Source organism: Hyla sarda, chromosome 2 (genome assembly GCF_029499605.1).
Source record: "Hyla sarda isolate aHylSar1 chromosome 2, aHylSar1.hap1, whole genome shotgun sequence".
Taxonomy (NCBI): domain Eukaryota; kingdom Metazoa; phylum Chordata; class Amphibia; order Anura; family Hylidae; genus Hyla; species Hyla sarda.
In genome coordinates this window covers 181678005-181705925 of record NC_079190.1, presented here as the reverse complement: position 1 = coordinate 181705925, position 27921 = coordinate 181678005, and the positions used below count along the sequence as shown (strand labels likewise).

The 27921-nt window shown below is 41.8% G+C and overlaps 1 protein-coding gene across 5 annotated transcripts in view; it reads left to right on the top strand.

Moving 5' to 3' along the window:
• The window catches only part of JADE3 (jade family PHD finger 3), a 93141-nt gene that overhangs the window by 39870 nt on the left and 25350 nt on the right, over positions 1-27921 (top strand). For all 5 annotated transcript variants that reach the window (XM_056555863.1, XM_056555860.1, XM_056555861.1 and 2 more), the window contains 4 exons: positions 17078-17235; positions 22069-22259; positions 23976-24187; positions 25210-25377. In XM_056555863.1, coding sequence (XP_056411838.1) covers positions 17078-17235; positions 22069-22259; positions 23976-24187; positions 25210-25377 — 729 coding nt within the window. The remainder of the gene's footprint in view (positions 1-17077; positions 17236-22068; positions 22260-23975; positions 24188-25209; positions 25378-27921) is intronic.

Here is a 27921-nt window from a genome sequence, read left to right as displayed (position 1 = left end):
AATTACTTCTATTAAAAATTTTTTTAATCCTTCCAGTACTTATCAGCTGCTGTATGATCCACAGCTGACAAGTACTGGAAGAATTAAGATTTTTTTAATAGAAGTTATTTACAAATCTGTTTAACTTTTTGGCACCAGTTGTTTCAAAATATTTTTTCTAGTGTAGCTCCCCTTTAAAGGGGTACTCCGCCCCTGGCATCTTATCCCCTATCCTTTGGATGTCAAGATGTCAGATCGCCGCGGTCCTGCTGCTGGGGACCCCGGGGATCGCCGCTGCGGCACCCCGCTATCATTACTGCCCAGAGCGAGTACGCTCTGTGCGTAATGACGAGCGATACAGGGGACAAAGCAGCGTGACATTATGGCTCCGCCCCCTCATGACATCACGGCCCGTCCCCTTAATGCAAGTCTATGGCAGGGGGCGTGACGACCACCACGCCCCCTCCCATAGACTTGTATTGACGGGGACGGGCCGTGACGTCACGAGGGGCGGACCCGTGACGTAACAATGCACCGGCCCTTGTATTGCCCATCATTACGTGCAGAGCGAACTCGCTCTGCGAAGTAATGATAGCGGGGTGCCGCAGTGGAGATCCCCGGGGTCCCCAGCAGCGGGACCCCGGCGATCTGACATCTTATCCCCTATCCTTTGGATAGGCGATAAGATGTCTAGGGGCGGAGTAATCCTTTAAAGGAGTACCCTGGAGCAAAGTTATTTTATGGCATTGCACAGCTAGCAAGATGTTATATAAGAGTCAATTACATCAGTATTCTCACTTGCACGCATCCTCAACTTTTCAGATATCTCGCCTGTCTGCCAGAAATAGGAATTTCGTACCCCGTGTGTTCAGCCGACCGCGGACATCTTGGTAACGAAACGTCACCGCTATCATAGTCCTCCCCGCTCTCAGCCTTCCCCCCTCACTGTGATCCGGTCACTCCCATCCTTTGCATATTCATCAGGTCTTTGTTTACACAGCTTGCATTGGCTTGGCTGTGCAAACGCGTCAGAATACCCTGCGCCTATCAGCCCGATCGGGCCGTGTGTGCGCACATACCCTCTCCCTGGGACCGGACATGTGATTACTGTAGGCCAATGATATCCCTGCTAGTTACGCTGGCGTAACGATCAGGGATATTCTACAAACTACTTAGTAACTTTTGTAGCATAGCCTCAATTCAGAGCACATGCGTTACTTGAATACATTAAAAGCAATCCATTACAAACTTCTTCTCAGGCACCACGGGAGATGTAGATATGAGTGCAGGGTGTGCTTCCATAGCAATATCTCCACTGGGAGCAGAGTGCAGCGGCAGAGCTCCTTTTCATTCGGGAGGGGGAGGGAGACAAAGATGATAGGGGTGTGTTTAGGGGCATGGGGGCGTTTTTATTAAAATTATTAGGGTGGGGGAGAGCAGGAAGGAGGGGAGGGGTTGAGGAGGAGGGAGGGACAGGAAATTGCAGCAAAGCAGCATGGGGGATGACTATTTTTAAGTCATCCTCCACACCACCATAACCAGGAAGTGGAAGAAAATATGGGGCCCTGCATCGGGAGAATGGCTGCAAGGATTTCAGAAATAAGTACATGCACAGAGAGGTACAGCCATGGGGAACATTTGGGGGGGGGGGGGGGGTATACATTTTTAAATCATAGTACTTCTTTAAGCAGGGGTGTAGTAGCTGTGACTTCTTAAAGGATTGTCATAAAATAAAAAAATTTATACTCCCCTGTTCTGCAGCTCCCTGTGCTGATTCTCCAGTCCTCTACACTGCCTTTTTGTTAACTTTGATTTACGGATCACATGCCCTTATACTGTGAAGCCAATCTCTGGCCTTAGCCGTAGATGACATGTGACCCAGAAGCTATTGATTGTACTATAATACAAGCAGATTATCACCTTACATAAAAAGTAAGAAAGAGCTGCTGGAAGCTCTAAATCGCTGTCTATGTAGTAGGGCTGCACGATATATCGTAAAAGCAATCAGATCACGATTTTTGCGATATAGCAAATACGCTGCGTATGCGCCCTGTGGGAACGCACCCTTAAGGACACCGATTTCAGTTGAATCCATGGACTGGACAGAAGATCCAGTATGTGGTGAAGGGGGTCTCTATGACCGGTGAGGAGCACAGCATTTATATGAATGTGAGGCCCCAGGGACCTCACAGGTTCTTTTTATAACTGTTCTCAATTGGACTGTCTGTAGACCATTCTTATGACTATTGTTTAAACTGACCATATATCTTTCTGTTAGCCTCTGCTATTAACTGGGGCTGTTATAATTAACCATATATCTCCTTTTAACATATTGAGATCAATCTATTTGGATATTCAGGTCATTATAGACCACAGTCCAAATACTGTGAGACAGCGTTATGCACTGAAATGATTAAATAGGTCTTTAATGTAAAGACATAGGAGGAGATTCAATAAAACCTGTGCAGAGGAAAATTGGACCAGCTGCCAATTGTAACCAATCAGATTATTTTTTTTTCTTCAGAATTGATGTGATTCGTTACTATGGGCAACTACACCACTCTTCCTCTACACAGGTTTTGATAACTCTCCCCCTGATTTAATAACTTCAGTTTGTAGGTGGTTTCTGGGTAGAAAGTTATTTTTTTTTCTCACTGTCCACTGAGTAAAGATCCACTGAAGAGTATAAATGTATTTACATTTGCTGACTATAGCTAGTTCATTAAAGCTTTGCACTGTGTATCTTATACTATACGAGAGTTACTTGTCAGATGCATAGAATAGAATGTGTGGTGATGGGAGAAGTCCAGCCCCTGGAACCACAGCAGTGTACTCCATGGACACCCTTGAAAAGTTATTTTTTATATTTGCTAGGTACTATGGTACAGAATTGTGAAGTTGCATATAGCAACCAGATTGCTTTTTAAATGTTATTTTAATTATTTTTTTTTTTTTTTAAGTCCTCTGAAACACGAAGTAAGCAATCTGATTGGTTGCAGTGGGCAACTGCACCGCTCTGCCTCTACACAGGTTTTGATAAAAAATAAATTCTTACTTTTGCCTCAACAGCCTCTTCAGCTGGGACCCCCGTGATCACCGGGGTGAGACCCGGCGTTGCAGTGAGGTGCTGCAGGCAGCACGTGCTCCATTCATTTCTATGGGAGCGCCTAAAAGACCAGAGTACAGCACACAGGAATCATTGGCGCTCTCATAGAAATTAATGGAGGGCGTGCTGTCTACCGGTGGACTACACGCGCTCCTCAGTGAGAGAGCAGTGGTCCCGTCCCAGAGAGCACGGGAGTTCCCAGCTGTCCTGTGGATAGGGGAGAAGTTTCCTTTTGTGGGCGTTCTCCTATAACCACTTAAGGACGCAGAACGTACAGGTATGCCCTGGCATCCTGGTACTTACAGATTCAGGGCATACCTGTACGCCCATGCCCCATTACCGGGGTTTAACCCTTTCAGGACTATGCGTTTTTCCATTTTAGCACTTTCGTTTTTTCCTCTTCACCTTCTAAAAATCATAATGCTTTGTTTTCCACCTACAGACCTGTATGAGGGCTTGTTTTATGCGCTACCAATTTTACTTTGTAATGACATCAGTCATTTCATCACTAAATCTATGGCGAAACCCCCCAAAAAAATTTGTGTGACAAAATTGAAGAAAAAAAGGGCCATTTTGTAATTTTTAACACTTCCGTTTCTACACAGTGCACTTTCCTGTACAATTATACCTTATATTTATTCTGTAGGTCCATACGGTTACAAAGATACCCAATTTATGTAGGTTTTATTTTATTATACTACTTACATTTTTTTTTTTTAACTACATGCACCAAAATTAGTATGTTTAAAATTGTCCTCTTCTGACACTTTATAACTCTATAACTTTTTAATTTTTCCGTATACGGGGATGTGTGAGGGCTTATTTTTTTTGCGCTGCGGTCTGTAGCTTTTATCGGTACCATTTTTGTTTTGATTGGACTTTTTTGATCGCTTTTTATAAATTCTTTTTTTAGGGTATACAAAATGACCAAACATACGCAATTTGATCGTGCGGTTTAATTAACATTATATTTTTAGAGTTCGGATGTTTACGCACCCAGCGATACCACATATGTTTGTTTTTGTTTACATTTTAAAAATTTTTTTTATGGGAAAAGGGGGGTGATTTCACCGCGGCGGCCCCGAACAGCCTGACTGAGCTGCCGTGAAAGTTTTACTTTAACTTTTAGACACGGCAATCAAATTTAATCGCCGCATCTAAGGTGTTAATGCCAGGCATCACCGCGATCGATGATGTCCGGCATTAGACACAGGTCCTGGCGGCTGATAGCAGCTGGAATCACCCGGCTATGACGCGGGGTAAGCCCGTGTCATAGCAGGGAGGTTAAACCGTTCTCACGGACGCTTCAAACCCTGTGGGTCCCGACTGCTCTCAGCAGCCAGGACCCAAGGTTAATGCCGGGCACCGCCGATGCTGTGATCAAAGTTGATTGCGGCATCTAAAATGAAAGTGAAAGTATCCCCTATGGGGGCTAAAAAAAAAAAATTAAATAAATAAAAAGTGTAATAAAAAAAAGTTAATAAATGTGAATAAGCCCGTCCCCTAATAAAAGTTTGAATCACCCCCCCCCCCCCCATTCCTATTTTTTTTAAATACAATAATGTAATGAAAAATAAACAATCATATGTGGTACCGCCAAGTGCATAAATGTCCAAACTATTAAAATAAAAGGTTAGCTAAACTGCATGATCGATGGCGTACATGTAAAAAAATTACCAAAGTCAAAAATTGTGCATTTTTTTTGACATTTCATATACCATAAAAAATTGTAATAAATTATAATAAAAGTACCAATAAAAACTACAGAAAAAATGAGCCCTCATATAGCCCTGTATGCGGAAAAATAAGTTATGGGGGTCAGAAGATGACTATTTTAAACATACTAATTTTGGTGCATGTAGTTATAAGTTTTTAAGTTGTAAAATAAAATAAAACCTACATAAATTGGAAATCCTTGTAAAGGTATGAACCTACAGAATAAAGATAAGGTGTCATTTTTACTAAAAAGTGCACTGCGTAGAAACCAAAGCCCCCAACAGTTACAAAATGTCATGTTTTATTTATTTTTATCTCACCCCATAAATAACTTTTTTTTGTTTCGCCCCAGATTGTTATAAAATAAGTGATGTCATTATATGATGTCATTAAGTACAATTGGTGATGTAAAAAAAAACAAGCCCTTATATGGGTCTTTAAGTGCAGAATAGAAAGCGTTATGATTTTTAGAAGGGGAGGAGGAAAAAAAATGAAAATGCAAAAAGGAAAATTAGCTGGGTCCTTTAGGCCAAAATGTGTTTTTTTTGTTTTTTTTGTTTTTGAACATTAGTTTTTTCCTCCTCACTTTTAAAAATCATAATCCTTACAATTATTCCCCTACAGACACAAATGATAGCTTTTTTTTTTTTGCGCCACCAATTCTACTTTGTAATGACATCAGTCATTTTACTCAAAAATCTACAGCAAAACAAAAAAAAATTATAATTGTGCGACGAAATGGAAGAAAATACCCATTTTGGAACTTTTGAGTACTTCAGTTTCTAAATATTAAGTAAAAATGACACCTTCTCATTATTCTGTAGGTCCATACTATGATACCCAACTTATATAGGTTTGATTTTGTATTACTTTTGTAAAAATCATAACTACATGCAGGAAAATTTATACTTTTAAAATTGTCATCTTCTGACCCCTATAACTTTTTATTTTTCTGAGTACGGGGTGGTATGAGGGCTCATTTTTTTGTGCCATGATCTGAAGTTTGTATTGGTTTTTGTTTTGATCTGACTTTTTGATCGTTTTTTATGGTATAAAAAGTGAACAAAAATATGTTGTTGGAATTTTTTTGCGTGTACGCCATTGACTAGGTTGTTTAATGAATGATATATTTTTATAGTTTGGATATTTACGCACTAGGTGATACTACCTAAGTTTATATTAAAGGGGTATTCCAGGCAAAACCTTTTTTTATATATATATCAACTGGCTCCGGAAAGTTAAAAATCTTAATCCTTCCAATAGTTATTAGCTTCTGAAGTTTTCTGTCTAACTGCTCAATGATGATGTCACGTCCCGGGAGCTGTGCAGCTGATGTCACGTCCATAGGAACTGCACAGCTTCCGGGACGTGAGTCATCAGAGAGCAGTTAGACAGAAAACAACAACTCAACTTCAGAAGCTAATAACTATTGGAAGGATTAAGATTTTTTTTAATAGAAGTAATTTACAAATCTGTTTAACTTTCCGGAGCCAGTTGATAAATAAAATTTTTTGCCTGGAATACCCCTTTAAATTTTATTTGCCGTATTTTTTTCAAACGGGAAAAGGGGGGTGATTTAAACTTTTATTAGGGAAGGGGTTGAATCACATTTATGAACTTTTTTTTTTTGTTCAATATTATAGTCCCATAGGGGACTATAACATGCAGTACATTGATTGCCAGCACTGTTCAGTGCAAAGCCATAGCATTACATTGATCACTGTTATCGGCGGTCGATTGCTCAAGCCTTGATCTCGGGCTTGGAGCAATCAATCGGCGATTGGACGCACCAGAGTCAAGTAGTGGACCCTCCACTTGCGTCGTAGCTGACCGGAAAACCGCAGTTTCACTGCAGTGGTTCTGATCACAGATAGTCCATCACAGAGGTCTCCATATAAGAATGGACCCATATATCTTGTACATTCACGGGTCATTTACTTGAGTAGCATAACAATAGAACATTCACTTGCACTTGTTCACATTCACTGCGTTTTCTGATTATTATGTTCAATGCACATTTAAATTGTGACCAGCAGGAAACAGTCCCGCACGCAGTATATGTAGTGTAGGTTAGTTTCCTATAAATTGCCATACTGATAACTGGAAAGAAAAAAAACTTTTTATCCTGAGCTTGCTTCCACGCTCTGTGATCAGTCCATGGAGGTATCACTATTTGCCGGATACGTATCAGTTCGGATTCTGCGTATTTTGCTCAGTCCCTTTGCACTACTTGTAAACCCCCAAAGGAGAGATGATATTTTGGTTTTATCAATTTCTTGGAATTATTCTGATTCAACGTGTTTCACGCTGTAAAGATCATCAGGAATCTTGTTGGTACAGCTTGTTTCATTCATTATATTTCTCATTAGATCGGTTCCATTGTAGCGTGATTCCGTTACAGCACTGATGGCGGCCGTATGCTCGGTATATATATTCTATGTGTATAAATGAATAGAAGTGTATACAATGATAATTTGAATTAGCCATACGGCTAGTTGTACATAAAATAGGATTTATTTCGCAAAGTATAATATAATAAAACAATTATAATCGTAGCAGGGGCCTTGCTTTGAATGTAGTAAGGTTTACAAGTACGTAGAATGGTAAAAATGCATATATTATATAAGTACCTAAAATAGTAAGACTACAAATACAATATTAAAAAACCACCTAACAGAATTATAAAGTCAATAATTTGTGTAGAGTGCTATATCAGTAATCCCCCTGATAAGGGATTTTTCACAACGTCCCTTAATGATGTCCTGTAATATACACATTGCCTTAGTCAGAATGTGTCCTCCCAAAGCAGCACTTATGATAACATAGTCACAGTTTGTCAGGTTATTTTTGATAGTTGGGGCATTGCACCACTCACCAACTAGAAGTCCCAGAATGTATTGTGCACTTCAGCTCTATTAGGATGGCTTCAGGGCGTATAGGTGGTTGTGGTGTACACTGGGCTAGGCTAAACGTGTTTCGGCAGGTCCCCTTCTTTAGTAGGGATTTTTATCGCTACTGAAGGGACCCACAGAAACACATTTAGCCTAGCCCAGTTTACACCACAACCACCTATACACTAACCTATGAAATAGAATATATCCTTGCAAGTGCTGGAATCCCTCTATGTACCACACCAATAGGCGCGCCACAAATGCATCATCCGCACGAGGATGCCAGCACCCACCATATCACAGCTGGTTCCAGGATTACTTCCATTACAGCTTTCATCTGCCTCCCCCTGATCTCAAGTAACCACCATCCACAGGCCAAACGCTGTCCATGCCAGCTTGTGAGGGTGTGGAGTGAATGGCACAGCGATCTTAATACGCTCTGACAGCTAGAGCGCACAAGACATTCTTGGACTTGGTGAGTGGTGCGATGCACCAACCATCTCAAATAACCTGACATAAACTGTTCGAATGTGTCCTTCCAAAGCGGCACTTATGACAACATACTGAGGAAGGGGTTAGAATAGTTAATAGGGATAGGCTTCATAGGGGAAAACAATCACCATTGAATTGCATGTTGACTAATGCCAGAAGTCTGTCCAATAAAACTGACGAACTTGAGTTGAAAATGTCTGAGGAAGATTAGGACATAGTGGGTTTAACAGAGACTTGGATGGACAATAGCTGTGACTGGGCGGTCAACATACAGGGTTATAGTCTATTCAGGAAGGATCGGAAAAAACAGTAAGGGGGAGGAGTTTGTCTTTATGTAAAGTCCAGTCTGAAGGCCGCACTGCGGGAGGATATACGGGAGGGAAACGAACATGTGGAGTCACTATTGGTAGAAATATATGGAGATAAAAAAAAAATTCTGATAGGGGGTTTGCTATAAGCCACCAAACATAATGGAAGAGTCAGAAGATCAATTATTGAGGCAAATAAACAAGGCAGCAAATCAAAATGATGTGATGATAATGGGGGACTTTAACTATCCTGATATAAACTGGGAGACTGAGACCTGTGAATCTCCTAAAGGAAACAGGTTTCTCACTATAGCTAAAGACAATTATGTTTCCCAAATGGTGCAGGGCCCAACCAAAGGGGGCGCCCTACTAGACTTAATATTAACCAACATACCTGACAGAGTAATGTGTAGAGAGAGTAAAGTAGAGGGACACCTAGGAAATAGTTATCATAATATAATACATTATAACTTGTTCTTCAATAAGGGAATCTCTTGAGGGGCCACAAAAACAATGAACTTTAGGAAAGCAAAGTCCGATCAACTCAGAGAAGCCCTTAACAATATAAAATGGGATAATGTCCTCAAAAAGAACAATACTGACACCAAATGGTAGACTTTTAAAAATATCTTAAATTCTCACTGTAAGATGTATATACCTTTATGGGAATAAAAGGGTCAGAAATAAAAAAAAAACAATATGGATGAATAAAAATGTTAATGGGGCAATAAATGACAAAAATAAAGCATTTAAACTACTAAAACAGGACAACAGTGAAGGATTAAAAAGCTATAGAGAAAAATGTAAAATATGTAAAAAAAAACAGATAAAAGCTGCAAAAATGGAGACAGAAAGACTCATTGCCAAAGAGGATAAAACTAACCCCAAAATGTTCTTTAACTAGATAAACAGCAAAAAAGGTCAAAAATGAAAGTCTTGGCCCTTTAAAAAATGATTAGGAAGAAATTATAAACGGGGATCAGGAAATATATTAAACAATTTCTTCTCCACTGTATTCACTGAGGAAAATGAAATGCCAGGTGAAATACAGCGAGATAAGGTCACGTGTCTAACCCAGGAAGAAGTACAGTGCCACCTACAAAAAATCTAAATAGACAAATCACCAGGTCCAGATAGCATTCACCCCCGTGTTCTAAAGTAATGTAATAGACAGACCTCTATTTTTAATATTCAGGGACTGTTCCACAGGACTGGCACATGGCAAATGTGGTGCCAATATTTAAAAAGGGGTCAAAAGGTGACCCCAGGAATTATAGACCTGTTAGTTTAACCTCCGTTGTATGTAAATTGTTTGAGGGTTTTCTAAGAGATGCTATTTTGGAGTATCTTGATACAAATAAATGTATGACTCCATATCAGCATGGCTTTATGAGAGATCAGTTCTGTCAAACTAACCTGATCAGCTTTTATGAGAAGGTGAGTTCCAGACTGGACCAGGGGCAGTCCCTGGATGTCGTATATCTGGATTTTTTCCAAAGCATTTGATGCGCTTCCACATAAAAGGCTGGTGCATAAAATGAGAGGGATTGGGCTGGGGGAGAATGTGTGTAAGTGGGTAAGTAACTGGCTCAATGATAGGAAACAGAGGGTGGTTATTAATGATACTTATTCTGATTTTGGTGACTGTTACTAGTGGGGTACCACAGGGGTCCATCTTGGGTCCTGTTCTATTTAATCTATTTATTAATGATCTTGTAGAGGGGTTGAATAGTAAAGTAGCAATCTTTGCAGTTGATACTAAACTCTGTAAAGCGGTAAACACTATAGAGGACAGTGCACTGTTACAAATGGATCTGGATAGGTTGGAAGTTTGGGCTGGGAAGTGGCAGATGAAGTTCAACACTGATAAATGTAAGGTTATGCACATGGGGAGGAGAAACCCGGGCTAGGATTATGTATTAAATGGGAGAACACTTGGGACGACTGACATGGAAAAGGACTTGGGAGTCTTGGTTAACAGTAAATTTAGCTGTAGTGACTAGTGTCGGGCAACTGCTGCCAAGGCTAATCATGGGGTGCATCAATAGGGGTATAAATGCCAACGACAAGGAAACAATTCTACCGCTGTACAAATCACTAGTCAGACCACACATGCAATACTGTGTACAGTACTGGGCACTAGTGTACAAGAAAGATATAGTGGAGCTGGAGAGGGTTCAAAGACGGGCAACCAGGGTAATACGGGGAATGGGAGGACTACAGTACCCAGAATGATTATCAGAATTAGGGTTATTTAGTTTAGAAAAAAGAAGGCTTAGGGGAGACCTAATAACTATGTATAACTATATCAGGGGACAGTACAGAGCTCTCTCCCCTGATCTATTTATTCCCAGGACTGTATCTATAACAAGGGGACATCCTGTACGTTTAGAGGAAAGAAGGTTTCTACACCAGCACAGACGGGGGTTCTTTACTGTAAGAGCAGTGAGACTGTGGAATTCTCTGCCTGAGGAGGTGGTCATGGTGAACTCTGTAAATGAGTTCAAAAAGGGGTCTGGATGCATTTTTTGGAGAATAATAGCTGGTTATGTATACTAGATTTATAGGGACAGAACGTTGATCCAGGGATTTATTCTGATGCCATATTTGGAGTCAGGAAGGAATTTTTACCTCTAGTATGAGTTTTTTTTTTTTTTTTTTTTTTGCCTTCCTCTTGATCAACTCAACTCAGTAGGGACTTATTATGGTTATAGGTTAAACTTGATGGACTCTGGTCTTTTTTCAGCCTTATGAACTATGTTACTATGTTACTGGTGCAAAGTGTATATTACAGGATATCATTACTGGACATTGTGAAAAATCCCTAATCAGGGGGATTACTGATATAGCGCTCTACGCAAATTGACTTTATAATTCTGTTAGGTGGTTTTTTAATATTGTATTTGTAGTCTTACTATTTTAAGTACTTATATAATATGTATTTTTACCATTCTAAGTACTTGTATAACCTTACATCCAATGCAAGGGCCCTGCTAGGATTGTGGTAGTTTGATTTTATTATTATATTTTGTGAAATAAATCCTATTTTATGTACAAATAGCCATATGGCTAATTCAGTATACACAATAGTGTGGTTTTCCACTTTGATTTTGAGTGGGACTCCATATCCAGATCTCCATGGGTTGAAATATTTGATTTCCATTGATAATTTTTGTGTGATTTTGTTTCATACGATTAGTTCATTCATTCAGATCTAGGATGTGTTATCTCAACAATAGGAAAAAGGTGTATATGTACTCACTGCAGGGAAAGCATCACCACGTCCGGGATGACGGGAATAGGTCATGATGGTGAAGTGCGCTCAGAGGCAACACCAGCCGTTTCGTATGATAGAATGTACTTCTTCTGAGGCCGGAAGAAATACATTCTATCGTACGAAACGGCTGGCGTTGCTTCTGAGCGCTCCTCACCATCGTGACTTATTCCCGTGATCCCGGACGTGGTGATGCTTTCCCTGCGGTGAGTGCATATAAACCTTTTTCCTATTGTTAGTTTTGATACTTCAGCTATATATATGCATCCCACAGGTGTCATCTGTATATATTGGACCCAGACTTTTCCGCTGCTCCTATTCAATTAGACATCGGTTGTCAGGATTGAGTTATTGACATTTAGTGTTTCTGAGAGTGCTCTCCCCATTTCCTCTATTTGATTTGTCTGTGTTATCTTAGTGTTCCCTATTTATTTATTTATTTATTTATTTATTTTTTTGAGCTGTGTATATACCTAGTAGGTCTGTTCTAATTTTTTTTGTTTTTTATAATAAACTTGTTACTATATAACTGCTTGGAAATACTTTGAGATTAATTTAAAGGAGTACTACGGCGCAGCACTTTTCAATTCCCCTGTGCCCAGGCTGCAAAAAGAAAAAAAAAGAAAGAAAGGAAACTTTAAGTCACCTTCCTTCGTTCTCTTGCTGCGCAGATATCGGTGTCCCGTTCCTCCGGTGCTGCTCTGCTTCCTGCTTCTTGGGCTCGGATCGTCACACTGCAGTCAGCGTATCGCCGGCCGCAGCGATGTCCTGCCTCGGCCGGTGATAGGCTGAGCGCACTGTCATGTAAGGATCCCGGGCAGCAGGGAGAAGGCGGGCCTGAGCTCCTTACATGACAGCCTATTATCGACTGAGGCGGGTCATCTCTGTGCCCGGCGATACGCTGACTGCAGTTTGACAATCCGAGCCCAGAAAGCAGAGCAGCACCGGAGGAACGGGACGCCTTTATCAGCGCAGTGGGGGAACGTAGGAAGGGGAGTTAAAGTTGGCTTTTTTGTTTGTTTTGTTTTTGCAGCCCGGGCACAGGGGAAGTAAAGTTTTGCACCACAGTTCTCCTTTAACCCCTTAACGACGCAGCACGTATATTTACGTCCTGCGCCGGCTCCCACGATATGAAGCGGGATCGCGCCGCGATCCTGCATCATATTGCGTCGGTCCCGGCGCTCATCAACGGCCGGGACCCGCGGCTAATACCACACATCGCCGATCGCGGCGATGTGAGGTATTAACCCTTTAGAAGCGGCGGTCAAAGCTGACCGCCGCTTCTAAAGTGAAACTGAAAGTGACCCGGCTGCTCAGTCGGGCTGTTCGGGACCGCCGCGGTGAAATCGCGGCGTCCAGAACAGCTGATCGGACACCGGGATGGCCCTTACCTGCCTCCTCTGTGTCCGATCGACGAATGACTGCTCCGTGCCTGAGATCCAGGCAGGAGCAGTCAAGCGCCGATAATGCTGATTAATACACGCCAGTGATCAGCATAGGAGATCAGTGTGTGCAGTGTTATAGGTCCCTATGGGACCTATAACACTGCAAAAAAAAAGTTAAAAAAAAGTGTTAATAAAGGTCATTTAACCCCTTCCCTAATAAAAGTTTGAATCACCCCCCTTTTCCCATAAAAAAAAATAAAAGTGTAAAAAAAAAAAAATAAACATATGTGGTATCGCCGCGTGTGTAAATGTCCGAACTATAAAAATATATCATTAATTAAACCGCTCGGTCAATGGCGTACACGCAAAAAAGTTCCAAAGTCCAAAAAAGCGTATTTTGGTCACTTTTTATACCATTAAAAAAATGAATAAAAAGTGATCAAAAAGTCCGATCAAAACAAAAATCATACCGATAAAAACTTCAGATCACGGCGCAAAAAATGAGTCCTCATACCGCCCCGTACGTGGAAAAATAAAAAAGTTATAGAGGTCAGAAGATGACATTTTTAAACATATAAATTTTCCTGCATGTAGTTATGATTTTTTCCAGAAGTCCGACAAAATCAAACCTATATAAGTAGGGTATCATTTTAACCGTATGGACCTACAGAATAATAAGGTGTAATTTTTACCGAAATATGCACTGCGTAGAAAAGGAAGCCCCCAAAAGTTACAAAATGGTGTTTTTTTTCCGATTGTCGCACAATGATTTTTGTTTTCCGTTTCGCCGTGCATTTTTGGGTAAAATGACTAATGTCACTGCAAAGTAGAATTGGTGGCGCAAAAAATAAGCCATAATATGGATTTTTAGGTGGAAAATTGAAAGGGTTATGATTTTTAAAAGGAAAGGAGGAAAAAACGAAAGTGGAAAAACCCTGAGTCCTTAAGGGGTTAAAGACTATGGACAGCTAGAAAAGAATTTATATTTATTCTCGTTTTGTACTTATTATGGTTACATAAGCTTCATAAGGTTGAAAGAAAAAAATAAAGTCCTTTTTTAAATTCATTCTAGAACTTAGCCTTTAACTGAAAATGTGCAAATAAGTGATTTGTTACCTGTAAGCTGTTAAATAGTGTAGTCAGTTTATTAGAGTTACTAAAAGAATACACATTAAGTTTATCTGCTAAATCTTCTTCTGCAGAGCAGTTCATGTTCTGTGTCAGACATGTCTAGATGTAAATGCCTTGCCAGGTCTGGGACATTTGCCAGGAGCAGCTGTTAGATCTCAATACATCTCGAAACCCTTTGTGTCCGGTTTCAGGAAGCAGTCAAGAAAGTTCTCATATATTTTCCCTTACTTCAATTTTCATTGTACTTATACGTGATCAATTGGGTTGGAGAAGAGGGTAATATTAATGTTATTTTTATTCTGTAGGTCAGTACAATTGGATAGGATACGCATATTTACAGTTTTTTTTTATGATTGTACTACTTTTAAAAAGTATATTTAAAATGTACCCTTTTGACCCCTTTAACTGGGCTGTATGAGGGATAGTTTTTTGTGATCTGTAGTTTTGTTAGTAAACAGTGCGTGGTTCACATAGAAGAAGATATAGCAGTCTTAAATATTCTTAATGGTTAATGGTACAAACATCAGGAACACTGAGACAGAGCAGTAAGAGCAGTGAGGATGTGGGGACAAAGACAGCTAGGATAAGGATGGAATACTAATTGGGTTCCATGGTTTCCTGTTTTTACAGTATCCATGATGGATCATATAGATCATATACTTATAATGGATCTGTCAGGTTTTTGTCTTTATAAATAAAATATATACTGGCGCAATAAATAGGACAAATAGATGACTGCTTTATTAAAATGTTGCCAATAAATAATTGCACAAGGTCCAAAATGTGGTCTCCCTTCAATTGTAGGGTGGTGGAACCAATCTGGTCGGATGAACCCTGTGTGTGTGTGTGTGAGAAAACAAAAAGGTATAAGGGATCTTGTGTAGGATAGATACCTATAAAGATGGCTATATAGGGTCTTACACAAGTTTGATATACGCACCTATTTTGAAATGTTATGTTTCCTGAGTTTAGATCATAACTGAGATAATAGGCATCAAATAGAATAGAAAGTATCTAAATGAAGAACGGGAAAAACTGATGGTTACTACTGGTAACTGCAGGCAGGGAATATAGTAGGGCGTAAGAATCCTGTCTCACCCAATATGCTCAGTAGTGAACTTCACTAGCGTGGAGGATGCTGTTAGTTTAAAACATCTGCCCCGTTCTGTTTTAAGTATTCAGTGAATATTGAATGCCTATAAGATGTGCTAGTAAATGAAAGTATATTGCATAAGAATCCAATGTATATTCCGTGCGTATTTTCACTATGATCCGGTAATGAATGAAGAAGTACTTGCATACGTGAGGATACTGTGTGTACCCAGTTCCGCTAATGCTGATTCCATGCGGATTTGTTCAGGGATGTCCTCGTGGGGTTCTTTAGTGTTGGGATCGCGCGGGAGACTGCCCCACGTTGGGCAAATATTTTTCCGTGAGTGACGTCGATACGGGGATACGGATAGTCCAAAAGGTATTCCGACGCGTTTCAAAGGCAGTTTTGTCCTCCTTTGTCTGGGAGAATTACATGATGGATGCTCCGCTGCCCATAAATGTGCTGCTGACTTTGATTGACATCCCTCCCGTTCTGCTGGTTTGTGTTTTAATTATATTTTAATTTCTGATATTTTGATTTTAGTATATTGCGGTCATGATTACAGTTTTATCCGTTTTGTTATTTTATTGTTTAGTAATGTTCTTTTTGATACTAGTCTTCTAAAAATCCAAAGTCTGAATTCAGACCATGCAATTTTCCTGTTTTGAATTCAAAAATCCATTAGGCCTCCACTCTGGACATAAGTGCAATGTAATTGCCCCCTCGCCAGTGTGGGGTAACTTTCTCAATGCCACAGAATATGGAACCCTTCATAGTCGAGTTGTGTTTTTCTTTGTAATGTGTTGACAAGGTTGCCCTTCGTATCCCCTGTTCACATTATACACATGTTCTGATATTCTTTGTGATAATAATCTTTTTGTTCTCCCGATGTACCACTTGTTACACGGGCATTTAATTCCATAAATTACTCCTTTTGATTTGCAGTGAATATGGATTTCTATTTTCCTCTTTACATCTGTTTTCTATATGGAGGACTGGTGTAGAATTATTCATACTGCAACATGCCCTACACTTGCGGCACGAATAAAAACCTTTTAATTGTTTTGGAGGCGATAAAATGTTCATCATATTGTTTCGTTTGTGATTATTGTAATTAATTGGTGCTATTTTATTTCCCAAATTGTTAGCTTTTTTTAAAAGGGTTTTTGTCTTTATTATCTGGACTAAGTAGGCTTTTTTGTTTGTTTTTGTTTTTTTGTTTGTTTACTGCATGTTTTAGTTATCAAATTTGCTGACTTGCTAGGTTAGGCTATGGTCACATAATGTATTTTCAGGCATATTTCATTGTTAATAATGTGTTGATAAAATCACAAAAATTTGTGCCTGTGTTCTTAACATTAATGTGCTCTTTTTAAGTCTATGGGAAAACTACTGTTTTTTTAATGTAAAAAAAAATGCATTTTTTTTCTTATCTGCGAAAATAAGTGACATGTTACTCTTTTACTTGGATGTAAAAATACGTCCGTTTTTTTTATTTCTTTTACAAAATGTGTGCACAGACAACCACTTTCCCATAGACTTACAAGCACCATGTTAAAAATTTGGACGCAAATCATAGGGACTTAAAAAAACAGAAAAAAAACTATGAAATATGCCTAAATACACTATGTGAACCTAGCCTTAGAATATTATTGGTCCCTGCGTTTCACTTTCTGTTTTTCATATCTTTGTGCATTATCAGGTATTTCGGAAAGATTTAATCAGCGCCATGAAGATTCCAGATTCCCAACATGTAAATATGGATGACTACTATCACTTTACAGACACTTGGAAACAGGAGTGGGAGAAAGGTGTCCAAGTACCTGCTAATCCAGATTCCATCCCACAGCCATCTCTCAGGTAGAAATAGAATTGTGTGCAATAACAGAATTAGCTTCACAAAATGTTTTTCACTGACCTTGGCCACATAGCTTCCTTTCTGATGCTCTGGTTTCAGGGAGTTCTGTTGCCATATAGGTGATGCTGGATTATTTTACTTGCCAATTGTGTATTAACAGTGAGTGAACATTTATGATGTTACCATTTTGGTTTGAATTTTCTACTGTGATTTTGCAATAGTTTTTCCCTCAATTACTTTAAGTATAAACATACAGTGATCTCTCAACTTAGAATGTCCTTAGGTTACAATATTTTCAACATACAACAGTCTTTTCTGGACCATTGTAACTTGAAACCATACTTTGCATACAATGCTACGGACAGTCCAGATCTGTAAACGTGTCAATGGTTGGAAGAGTTGACATATCAATATGGGCATTTTACTGGTAATAGTCTCTTATAGCATGGGCAATGGTGTAGGCTCAGCGGCACTCCTTTAGGTGGTTAAAGGAGAACTCCAGAATATAAAAATTGTCCTTCATACTGCCGGCAGAAAAAAAATAAAGATGTACATGCCTTCCTTCGCTCCCCCGATGCATCCAGTAACAGTCTCCGGTGTCCGCCATGATCTTCTTCCTGGTTGCCGGTGGTCGGTGAGTCATACTGTGCTCAGCCAATCACCAGCCGCAGTGAAGTCCCGACTCGGCCGGCTGAGCGGCAGTGTGAGAACGCTTCAAGACACAAAATTCTTCACTACACCGGCACCTGCTGCCGGGGCCAAAAACGTCACCCTGCCACTCAGCCTATCGCCGGCCAAGTCGGGACTTCGCTGTGGCCGGTGATTGGCTGAACGCAGTATGACTCGCCAACCACCAGCAACTAGGAAGAGGATCGCGGTGGAGACTGGAGCCGGTTACCTGAGGCCCCGGGGGAGCGAAGGAAGGTCTTTAATTTTTTTTACTGCCAACAGTTTGGGGGCCAATTTTTATATTTTGGAGTTCTCCTTTTAATGCATTGTAAAGGCACTGACAATTAGATGGCACATTTCTTCATCTTTTATTTGTGTTTTCATTCATTTCTCACAGACGGGTAAAATATAAACATCAGTAGGTTCTATAATTCACGTGCACTAGCAGAGATCTTACACACAGAATAATCAAAGGTCTGATGTATTTCACTGGTTTAAGGGGTTATCCAGGGATAAAAAAACAGGCCTTTTTTCTTTCAAAGAGAGCGCCCTCCTTGTCTCCACTTTGGGTGTGGTATTACAACTTGGCTCCATTCACTTCAATGGAACTGAGCTGCAGGGCCACACCCAAACTGGAGACAAGGAGGGCGCTGTCTTTGAAAGAAAAAAGGCCTGTTGTTAGATTCCTGGATAACCCCTTTAACCTCTTAAGGACATAGGACGTTCTCTAACGTCCCTGCTACCTGGGCTTTAATGCCCAAGGACGTTAGAGAACGTCCTGGTGTTTCTCCGGTCTCTGCCGCTCGCCGGGCAGAGATCGGAAGCGGATACCTGCTGAAATCCTTCAGCAGGCATCCAGGGCAAACGCCGAGGGGGGCCATGTAGGCCCCCCATGTCGGCGAATGCCGTAAATCGCAAGGGAGATCGCCCTTGCGATCTGCGGCGATACCGGGCTGATCGGGTCTCTGGGACCCGACCGCCCGGTAATTTTGCATGATCCCGGCTGTCACAGATCCCTGCGATCTGTCGGTTAACTAACTGACCAATCGCAGGGGGGGGAGGTTACTTCCTCCCGTCCTGCCCGTCCCCTTGAAGTCCGGAGAGGACGGGAGGAAGACCGGAGGACGCGACGGTGGATTGCTGGGGACCGGCCCCCGGTACTTACCTCGTCCCTGAAGACCCGGATCCCGGCGAGGAAGATGGCAGCGGCGACAGGTGAGTAGATCTTCAGCCGCGGTCGGGCCCTTTACAGCAATGGACGTCGCCCTAAAGCGGCATGCATTGCTGTAATGGGACCCTGTAAACTAAAACTCCCAGCATGCCCAGACAGCCCGTGGCGTCTGGGCATGCTGGGAGTTGCAGTTTTGCAACATCTGGAGGTCCACAGTTTTTGGACCACTGTGCCCTTCCAGATGTTGCAAAACTACACATCCTCAGCATGCCCTTACTGTCCAGGCATGCTGGGAGTTGCAGTTCTGTAACATCTGGCCCTTCACATGTTGCAGAACTACAATTCCCAGCATGCCTGGACAGTTTTGGCATACTGGTAGTTGTAGTTTTGCAACATCTGGAAGGGCACAGATTGGGAACCACTGTATTAGTGGTCTGCAATTCAAAATTGCTGCTGAACTTTGAAGCCCTCTGATGTCTTCCAAAAGTAAAATCACGTCAATTTTATGATGCAAACATAAAGTACCGTATATACTCGAGTATAAGCCGACCCGAGTATAAGCCGAGACCCCTAATTTCAACCCAAAATCCCAGGAAAAGTTATTGACTCGAGTATAAGCCTAGGGTGGGAAATACCTCATCCCCCCCTGTCATCATCCAGACCCGTCATTAACATCCTCATCATCATCCCCTTGTCATCATCCCACACATCCCCCCTTCATCATCCCCTTGTCATCATCCCACACATCCCCTTATCATCCCACACATCCCCCCTTCATCATCCCCTTGTCATCATCCCACACATCCCCCCTTCATCATCCCCTTATCATCCAACACATCCCCTTATCCCACACATCCCCCCTTCATCATCCCCTTGTCATCATCCCACACATCCCCTTATCCCACACATCCCCCTTCATCATCCCCTTTTCATCATCCCACACATCCCCTTATCCCACACATCCCCCCTTCATCATCCCCTTGTCATCATCCCACACATCCCCCCTTCATCATCCCCTTATCATCCCACACATCCCCCCTTCATCATCCCATTGTCATCATCCCACACATCCCCTTATCATCCCACACATCCCCCCTTCATCATCCCCTTGTAATCATCCCACACCCCCCCCTTCATCATCCCCACCCCCCTTCATCATCCCCACACCCCCCCCCCCCCCCCCTTCATCATCGGCTGTCCGGGCTTGCTGGGAGTTGTAGTTTTGAAACCTCCGGAGGTCCGCAGGTTGAAGACCACTGCGGCCTTCAACATGCGGACCTCCAGAGGTTTCAAAACTACAACTCCCAGCAAGCCCGGGCAGCCATCGGCTGTCCGGGCTTGCTGGGAGTTGTAGTTTTGAAACCTCCGGAGGTCCGCAGGTTGAAGACCACTGCGGCCTTCAACATGCGGACCTCCAGAGGTTTCAAAACTACAACTCCCAGCAAGCCCGGGCAGCCATCGGCTGTCCGGGCTTGCTGGGAGTTGTAGTTTTGAAACCTCCGGAGGTCCGCAGGTTGAAAACCACTGCGGCCTTCAACATCATCCAGCCCCCTCTCACCCCCTTTAGTTCTGAGTACTCACCTCCGCTCGGCGCTGGTCCGGTCCTGCAGGGCTGTCCGGTAAGGAGGTGGTCCGGTGAGGAGGTGGTCCGGGCTGCTATCTTCACCGGGGGCGCCTCTTCTCCGCGCTTCCGGCCCGGAATAGAGCCGTTGCCTTGACAGCGACGTATCTGCGTCGTTGTCAAGGCAACGTGACTATTCTGAGGCCGGGCCCGAAGCGCTTAGAAGAGGCCTCCCCGGTGAAGATAGCAGCCCGGACCACCTCCTCACCGGACCACCTCCTTACCGGACAGCCCTGCAGGACCGGACAGCCCTGCAGGACCGGACCAGCGCCGAGCGGAGGTGAGTACTCAGAACTAAAGGGGGTGAGAGGGGGCTGGATGATGTTGAAGGCCGCAGTGGTCTTCAACCTGCGGACCTCCGGAGGTTTCAAAACTACAACTCCCAGCAAGCCCGGACAGCCGATGGCTGCCCGGGCTTGCTGGGAGTTGTAGTTTTGAAACCTCTGGAGGTCCGCAGGTTGAAGACCACTGCGGGTGGGGGAGTTCACTCGAGTATAAGCCGAGGGGGGTGTTTTCAGCACGAAAAATCGTGCTGAAAAACTCGGCCTATACTCGAGTATATACGGTAGACCTATTGTATTTGTGAATAAAAAATTTTTTTATTTGGAATATCCATTTTCCTTACAAGCAGAAAGCTTCAAAGTTTGAAAAATGCTAAATTTTCAATTTTTTCATCAAATTTTGGAATTTTTCACTAAGAAACGATGCAAGTATCGACAAAATTTTACCAATAACATAAAGTAGAATATGTCACGAAAAAACAATCTCGGAATCAGAATGATTGGTAAAAGCATCCCAGAGTTATTAATGTTTAAAGTGACAGTGGTCAGATGTTCAAAAAAATGCTCCGGTCCTAAGGTGTAAAATGGCCTGGTCCTTAAGGGGTTAAACACCTGTATTACTGAAGTGCATGGAGGTACTACATGTTATGTACTACTCTTTACTTGTGCAGGGTTAAATGCTCCTTTGGACATCAGGGGAGGACAGCTTATTATTAATTTTTGGGACACTGTGTGTACTGTAGAGAACCCTGAAGAGGTTCATGTCTTCTAGCTAGGCAGGTATATGTAAGGACTTGGTTTATCTGTGAGCGATCTTATTTGGATGACAGTTTAATGCTTCAGAATCATTTACGGTTTTCCATAGAGTTATGGTCTCAACATACAATGGTCATCCTGGAGCCAATTAATATTGTAACTTAAGGGACCACTGTATTCTCTTGTCACCTTATTGTCATTTGTATACAATTATTAATAGCATTTGTTAACATCTTTTTAAAATTTAATACAGCCTAAATTGGCCTGGTCTTAACTGGATTTGTGGTGTTAGTTAGTTAATACTTTATTTTTAAAGACTTGCTTTTTTTATTTTTAGGGTCGTCGCAGAAAAAGTTAAGGAGGTTCTATATTCTCGTCCACGAAAGTACATTCATTGTTCGGGTCAAGAACCAACTGAGCCTGGTTACATCAACATTTTGGAGTTGGCAGAGAGCATGTGTCGCTATGATCTGGATGATATGGACCTCTTTTGGCTCCAAGAATGCAACCTTGAGTTAGCAGATATGGGTAATCTTTACATTGCTTGTTCATTGCTGGGCTTATTCATAAGTACATATATCTAACGAGATCAAAACTATGATTCATTAATGGTAAAGCTAAATAGTCACTTTCACTTTTATTGCTGCAATACTTGAAATGTTTTACACATGAAATGCTTTGCAATAGCTTTGGTTACTCTTGTATCCAATAACACTGTTCTAGATATTTTAATAATTTTTTTTTAATTTCTGAAATGAAATGTGCCATTTATTAATGAATTTCACATGCTGAATTAAAATATAATAATGACATTTGTTAGTTGGCTCTAGTTTTCATGCAACAGACGTTTGTCATTTGCCTATTACCTGTAGTAGGAAAATGTAAATGTTCTACAGGTAAAAAGTTGTGAGCATGAAAACAGCTGTTCTTGCATGATTTTGGGTTGCAAAAAATAAAAATAACATAAAAAAATGTATATTGGCTATCTAGTTTCCATGATATAAGCTACCAACTAATGAAGTAAGGTTTATAAAATGCATGATGCAATTTACACCATAGATTACATGGTCAGTATTGGGGATCAATAGTTAACCACCAGGCGTACCAAGATGATGCAATATTAGCTAATATTACATCACCAAATTCTATAAAAGTCACAGTATCTGTTGTTTGGCGAGTTTAGGGTGCGTTTACTAACTACGGGACTGCAGTCGGCTAATTTTGGCCCAAAATTATGCAAGAACAGCTGTTTTCATGCTTGCAACTTTCTACCTGTATTTTACCTGTAGAACAGTGTAATATTTGCATTTGCTGCCCTTTTTAACACTACATATTTTATGTAAGGGTTTGTTCACACTGCTGGCTTGCTTCTCTTAAGGGAGCTCCGTCGCAGAGTCCATTGGAAAGACCGGAGTTAAGCAGAGAAAAAAATTGTGCATGTACTATTTCTTTTCTCCACTTAACTCCTGTCCAAACTGACCCTAAGAGGGTTAGAGCACAACGACAGTGAGAATTTAGCCTAAGCTTTGTATATTGTCATATAACCAATACACAAGCAAATAGGTGTATCAGAAGCACGATTGCAGTTGGTCTCTTCTACATGATTGGTGTATCTGAATGCCAGTGCCATAGTAGGACAGTTTTGTTACGCCATCATGTACTGTTGACACTGTGTAAGCCATCTACCATTATAATGGCATAAATATGGGGCTGGCAACTGCACCTTATTTAATAAATGTGTTATGAAGCTTGTACATGCCTATATCTTTTCCATTATAGTCCTAAAATCCATCTCTTGTCTAATGTTGTTTGACTGTGCATGTGTTATACATGCAGTAAAATCCTTAGTATTCACTACTGTTGCAGTGGGTGCCCCCGCTCATTAGGCCACTTTGAAGTGCAAGTAGACTTAGAAAGGTATAAAGGATTCATTTTTATAAATTCTACTTAGCAGCAATGGATAAATGTATACAATTTGGATGTTCTGGCCATGGTGGAGATTTATCAAAGGTGGTGCCCATAGCAACCAATCACATTGCTTCTTTCCTTTTTCACAGATAAAAGATATCTGGGTAATTGCACTATTCTACCTCTACACATGTTTTGATAAATATCGCCCCTTCCTCCCCAAATGTCTCTTTTGAATAAGTAGGCTGCAATGATGTACTGTATACTGGTAGTCTTTTGGTGTCAGTATAAAGTCTTTAGTAAGCTTCTTATATTATGTACATATTCTTTTTCTAGGCTGTGCTCCTTTGGATGAGAATACTATGGAGAAGACCTTAGAAGTTCTAGAACGGCAGTGCCATGAAAACATGAGTCATGCCATAGAAACAGAAGAAGGTCTAGGAATTGAGTATGATGAGGATGTCATTTGTGACGTGTGTCGCTCTCCGGACAGCGAGGAAGGCAATGATATGGTATTCTGTGACAGGTGCAACATCTGCGTACACCAGGTGGGCTTTATTTTTCGAGATGCCATATTGCATAACTTCCAATATGTACATTCCAATGCATTGTAGTAAGTAAGATCTAGTTTTACCACCCACATTTTTTTGAGTTCATCAAGAGTTCCCCTAGTATTTTTTTTTAAGTTTATTTTTAAATTATATTTATTTATAAATCTGAACACTAAAAGTTTTCTTTGCTAGTGAATCATAGTTTACATTTATCATGCAGCACTATGAGCTAAAAGGGTAAACTTCTTTTCCGAAACCATGTGTAGAGCATGACAGCATTTATCTGTAATTGGTTTCATTTAGGTAACTTGTCTGGCTCTCTCTATCTTTTATTGTCTCTCCCCCATGTTGTTTGCTCATTGCCTAAGATTTTGACCTGCACAGTGGATCTCAAGAGCGCACATGGCTTCCCCGTATATGTGTATGTATGTGTGTGTGTGTGTGTGTGTGTGTATGTATGTATGTATGTATATATATATAACAAAATGAGTGTAACTTTTGCATATGTGATTATTGGTTATTTAGATCATGTGATTGGACTTCATTGTAAAATGAACTGTAGTAGTCCCTGGATGTCACACCCGCTCCCTTAGACATGAATGGAGGGGGCGTGGTGTGACGTCAAAACCACAGCCTCACAAACACAGTGTTCTGAACAAAATGTTTCACGTTTCTGTTGTGCATCATCTCCTTCTGTGTCCATTCAGCTTTTTTTCTTTATTTTTCCTTTTTTTTATTTGCACCTAACGGACCCACAACAGGTCAGAGCACAACTGACTCCACTGGGTCCCGACAGTTCCCATTGACTTGAATGGGGTCTGTCGGGATCCAGTAGTTTTGCGGAGAAAATAAAATTGTGCATGCACTATATATTTTTTTTAATCTGCTGAACTGCCGTTGTTACAATGGAATTGCCAATATAGCTCCCTGTAGCAGAGCCCGATGGCAATGTGAAAGAGGCCTTACCTACAGTCTACTGAAGCTTATACATGAAAACATGTGTTTTTCTTTTTTGGAAGGCATGTTATGGCATCTTGAAGGTTCCAGAAGGCAGCTGGTTATGTCGCACTTGTGTGTTAGGAGTTCATCCACAGTGTATTTTGTGTCCAAAGAGAGGAGGAGCCATGAAACCAACAAGAACTGGAACAAAATGGGCCCATGTCAGCTGTGCACTATGGATACCTGAGGTACTTATTTTATGCTGTTAATGGTTATCTTCTGCGTCAGCAGTACTTAAATATTTCTCAGGGCATTTTGGCTTTTTTGCAGTCAGAATCCAATAAGAGCTGTTCTGACCTTGCATCTTGTTGCTTTTAAACTTTTTGTAGTTGTAGATGTTGTTCTCATGGAAATGTAAACAAAAGTGTATTGCCCATTAGCTCTCATTTAAAGCACAACTGTCATCAAATCTGGGCCATATAACCTACACATAGCCTCTGTACTGTGTGCAGATTGTGTATTGGGCAGTGTTTTTTAACTTCTGTCTGCCGTCCTTTATTACCCCCAAAAAACAGTTTTGACGGAAGCCGCACAGAGTCGGATAGGCGTGGCTGGGGTTCGCAATGCCCCGCCGCCACAGGTCCCAGCACATACGCCCCATCGCTTATCCCCAGTGTGCGCCGTGGCATGTGTCATCATGGCAAGGGCTCGCTCCTGCCGCCTACATCCTCAGTGCGCATGCCCAGTGCTAGAGGCAGGGACCGCGCTTCCTCTCTGCCTCTAGGCACTGGGAATAGAAGCAACAGAGTGCCAGTCTCCTGTCACCTGCACAGCAAAAAGAAAGAAGAGGATAGCGGGCACTATTAGATATTTAGTAATAATAAAGGTGCACATCTGAATAAAGTTTTTTCGACGACACGCTGTGGCGCGAAGGGGCACATGCGTTGGGACCTGTGTGTCAATCACACAGCGGTCCCAGCGCTAACGTACATAGGGATAGACATGGTGGCGGTGGGGCATTGCGAACCCCGGCCACGCCTATCCGACTGTGTGCGACTTCTATGAAACCAGTTTTTTTTTTTTGGGATGATAAAGGACGGCAGACAGAATGTAAAAACACTGCCTAATGCACAATCTGCACACAGTACAGAGGCTGTTTGTAGGTTATATGGCCAGGTTTTATGACAGTTGCGCTTTAAGCAGATATGTCTCTTAAATATGGTGCATATTGTACTGTAGGTGCAGGTAACATACGCAGTCATTTTCGTAAAATACTAAAAACTATTGAGCAGAATCATTAGAAGAGCTAGCTTTTGAGTTCAATCCCAACACTGTCCTGCTATCATGGCACCCACCTCTTTGTTAGTGTGTGTATAGAGAGGCTGCCATTACTTAAATCACAAAATCGCCCACATGTGACCCCATTTTGGAAACTTCACCCATCACGGAACGTAACATGGGGTATAGTGAGCCTTAAAGGGTAGCTCCCATCATCCTATTTTTTTCTGTCCCTGCCTGTTGCCAATCTATCCCTAACCCCCTCCCTGCTTTTAATTTTAATTTTTACTATATTAAAAATGCCTTTTGTCTGCCTGGCAGTGTGCTCACTACCAGGCAGACTTCCCCAGCATGCACCACGTCACTGATGCCTGCTGGGGGGGACTTCCGCCCTTAGTTCATCTACACAGTGCCTCCAGCTGTTTCACCACTACAACTCCCAGCTTGCCCTGACATCTATTGGCTGTCAGGGCATGCTGGGAGTTGTAGTATTGAAACAGCTGGAGGCACCCTGTGTAGATAAAATTTTAGTTAGTTACATGCGGCGCTGCGGCCCGCCCGTCTCCCAACCCCCCGTGCGCCATACCCCCCCCCCCCCTGCATACCCAGTTCCCTCCATCACAAACTCCTCTCCAGCATACCCCGTTCCCTCATTACACTTACTACAGAGTCCGGCAGCGGGCGTGCAGGGACAGCGGCGGCGATGTGCGGGAGGAGTGGCCTCCCAGCCAGTGGCCGGGGTGCCATTGCGCTCGCTCCCTGCCTGTCTGATTGACAGGCAGGGAGCGAATGCAGCCTAACTGAAAAAGGACTGATAGCCAGGCCAAAATCAGTCCTTTTTCAGGCGTCACGCCAGGCTGCAGCCGGCCACTAGGAGGGAGACCCCCTAGTGGTCGGTTTTCAAATGTAAATTAAACCATTTTATTAAAAATAAAAAAATAATAAAAGTTTATTAGAGATATGTTGTAGTACATAAGTACTACAACATATCAAAAAATAAAGTTTGTGACAATGCCCATTTAACACCCTACAGGTGTTTGACAAATTTTCGTAAAATTTGGATGTGAAAATGAAAAATCTTTTTTTTTTTTTTTTGCACTAAAATGCTGGTGTTACCCCAAAGTTTTTATTTTCACAAGGGGTAATTGGAGAAAAAGCACCCCAAAATTTGTAACACCATTTTTTCTGATTATGGAAATACCCCATATGTGGATGTAAAGCGCTCTGAGGGCGCACTACAGGGCTCAGAAGAGGAGGAGTGCCATTGGGCTTTTTGAGGGAGAATATGGCTGGAATTGTATGCCATGTGTGTTTACAAAGCCCCCATGGTGCCAGAACAGTGGAACACCCCCCCCCCCCCCCCCCATGCAACCCCATTTGGGAAACTACACACCCTCACGATGTAACTTTTCATTTGCACAGCCCACAGTTCAAAAAATCTGTCAAAAGCCAGTGGGGTGTAAATGCTAACTTCATCCCTTATTAAATTCTGTGAGGGGTGTAGTTTCCAAAAT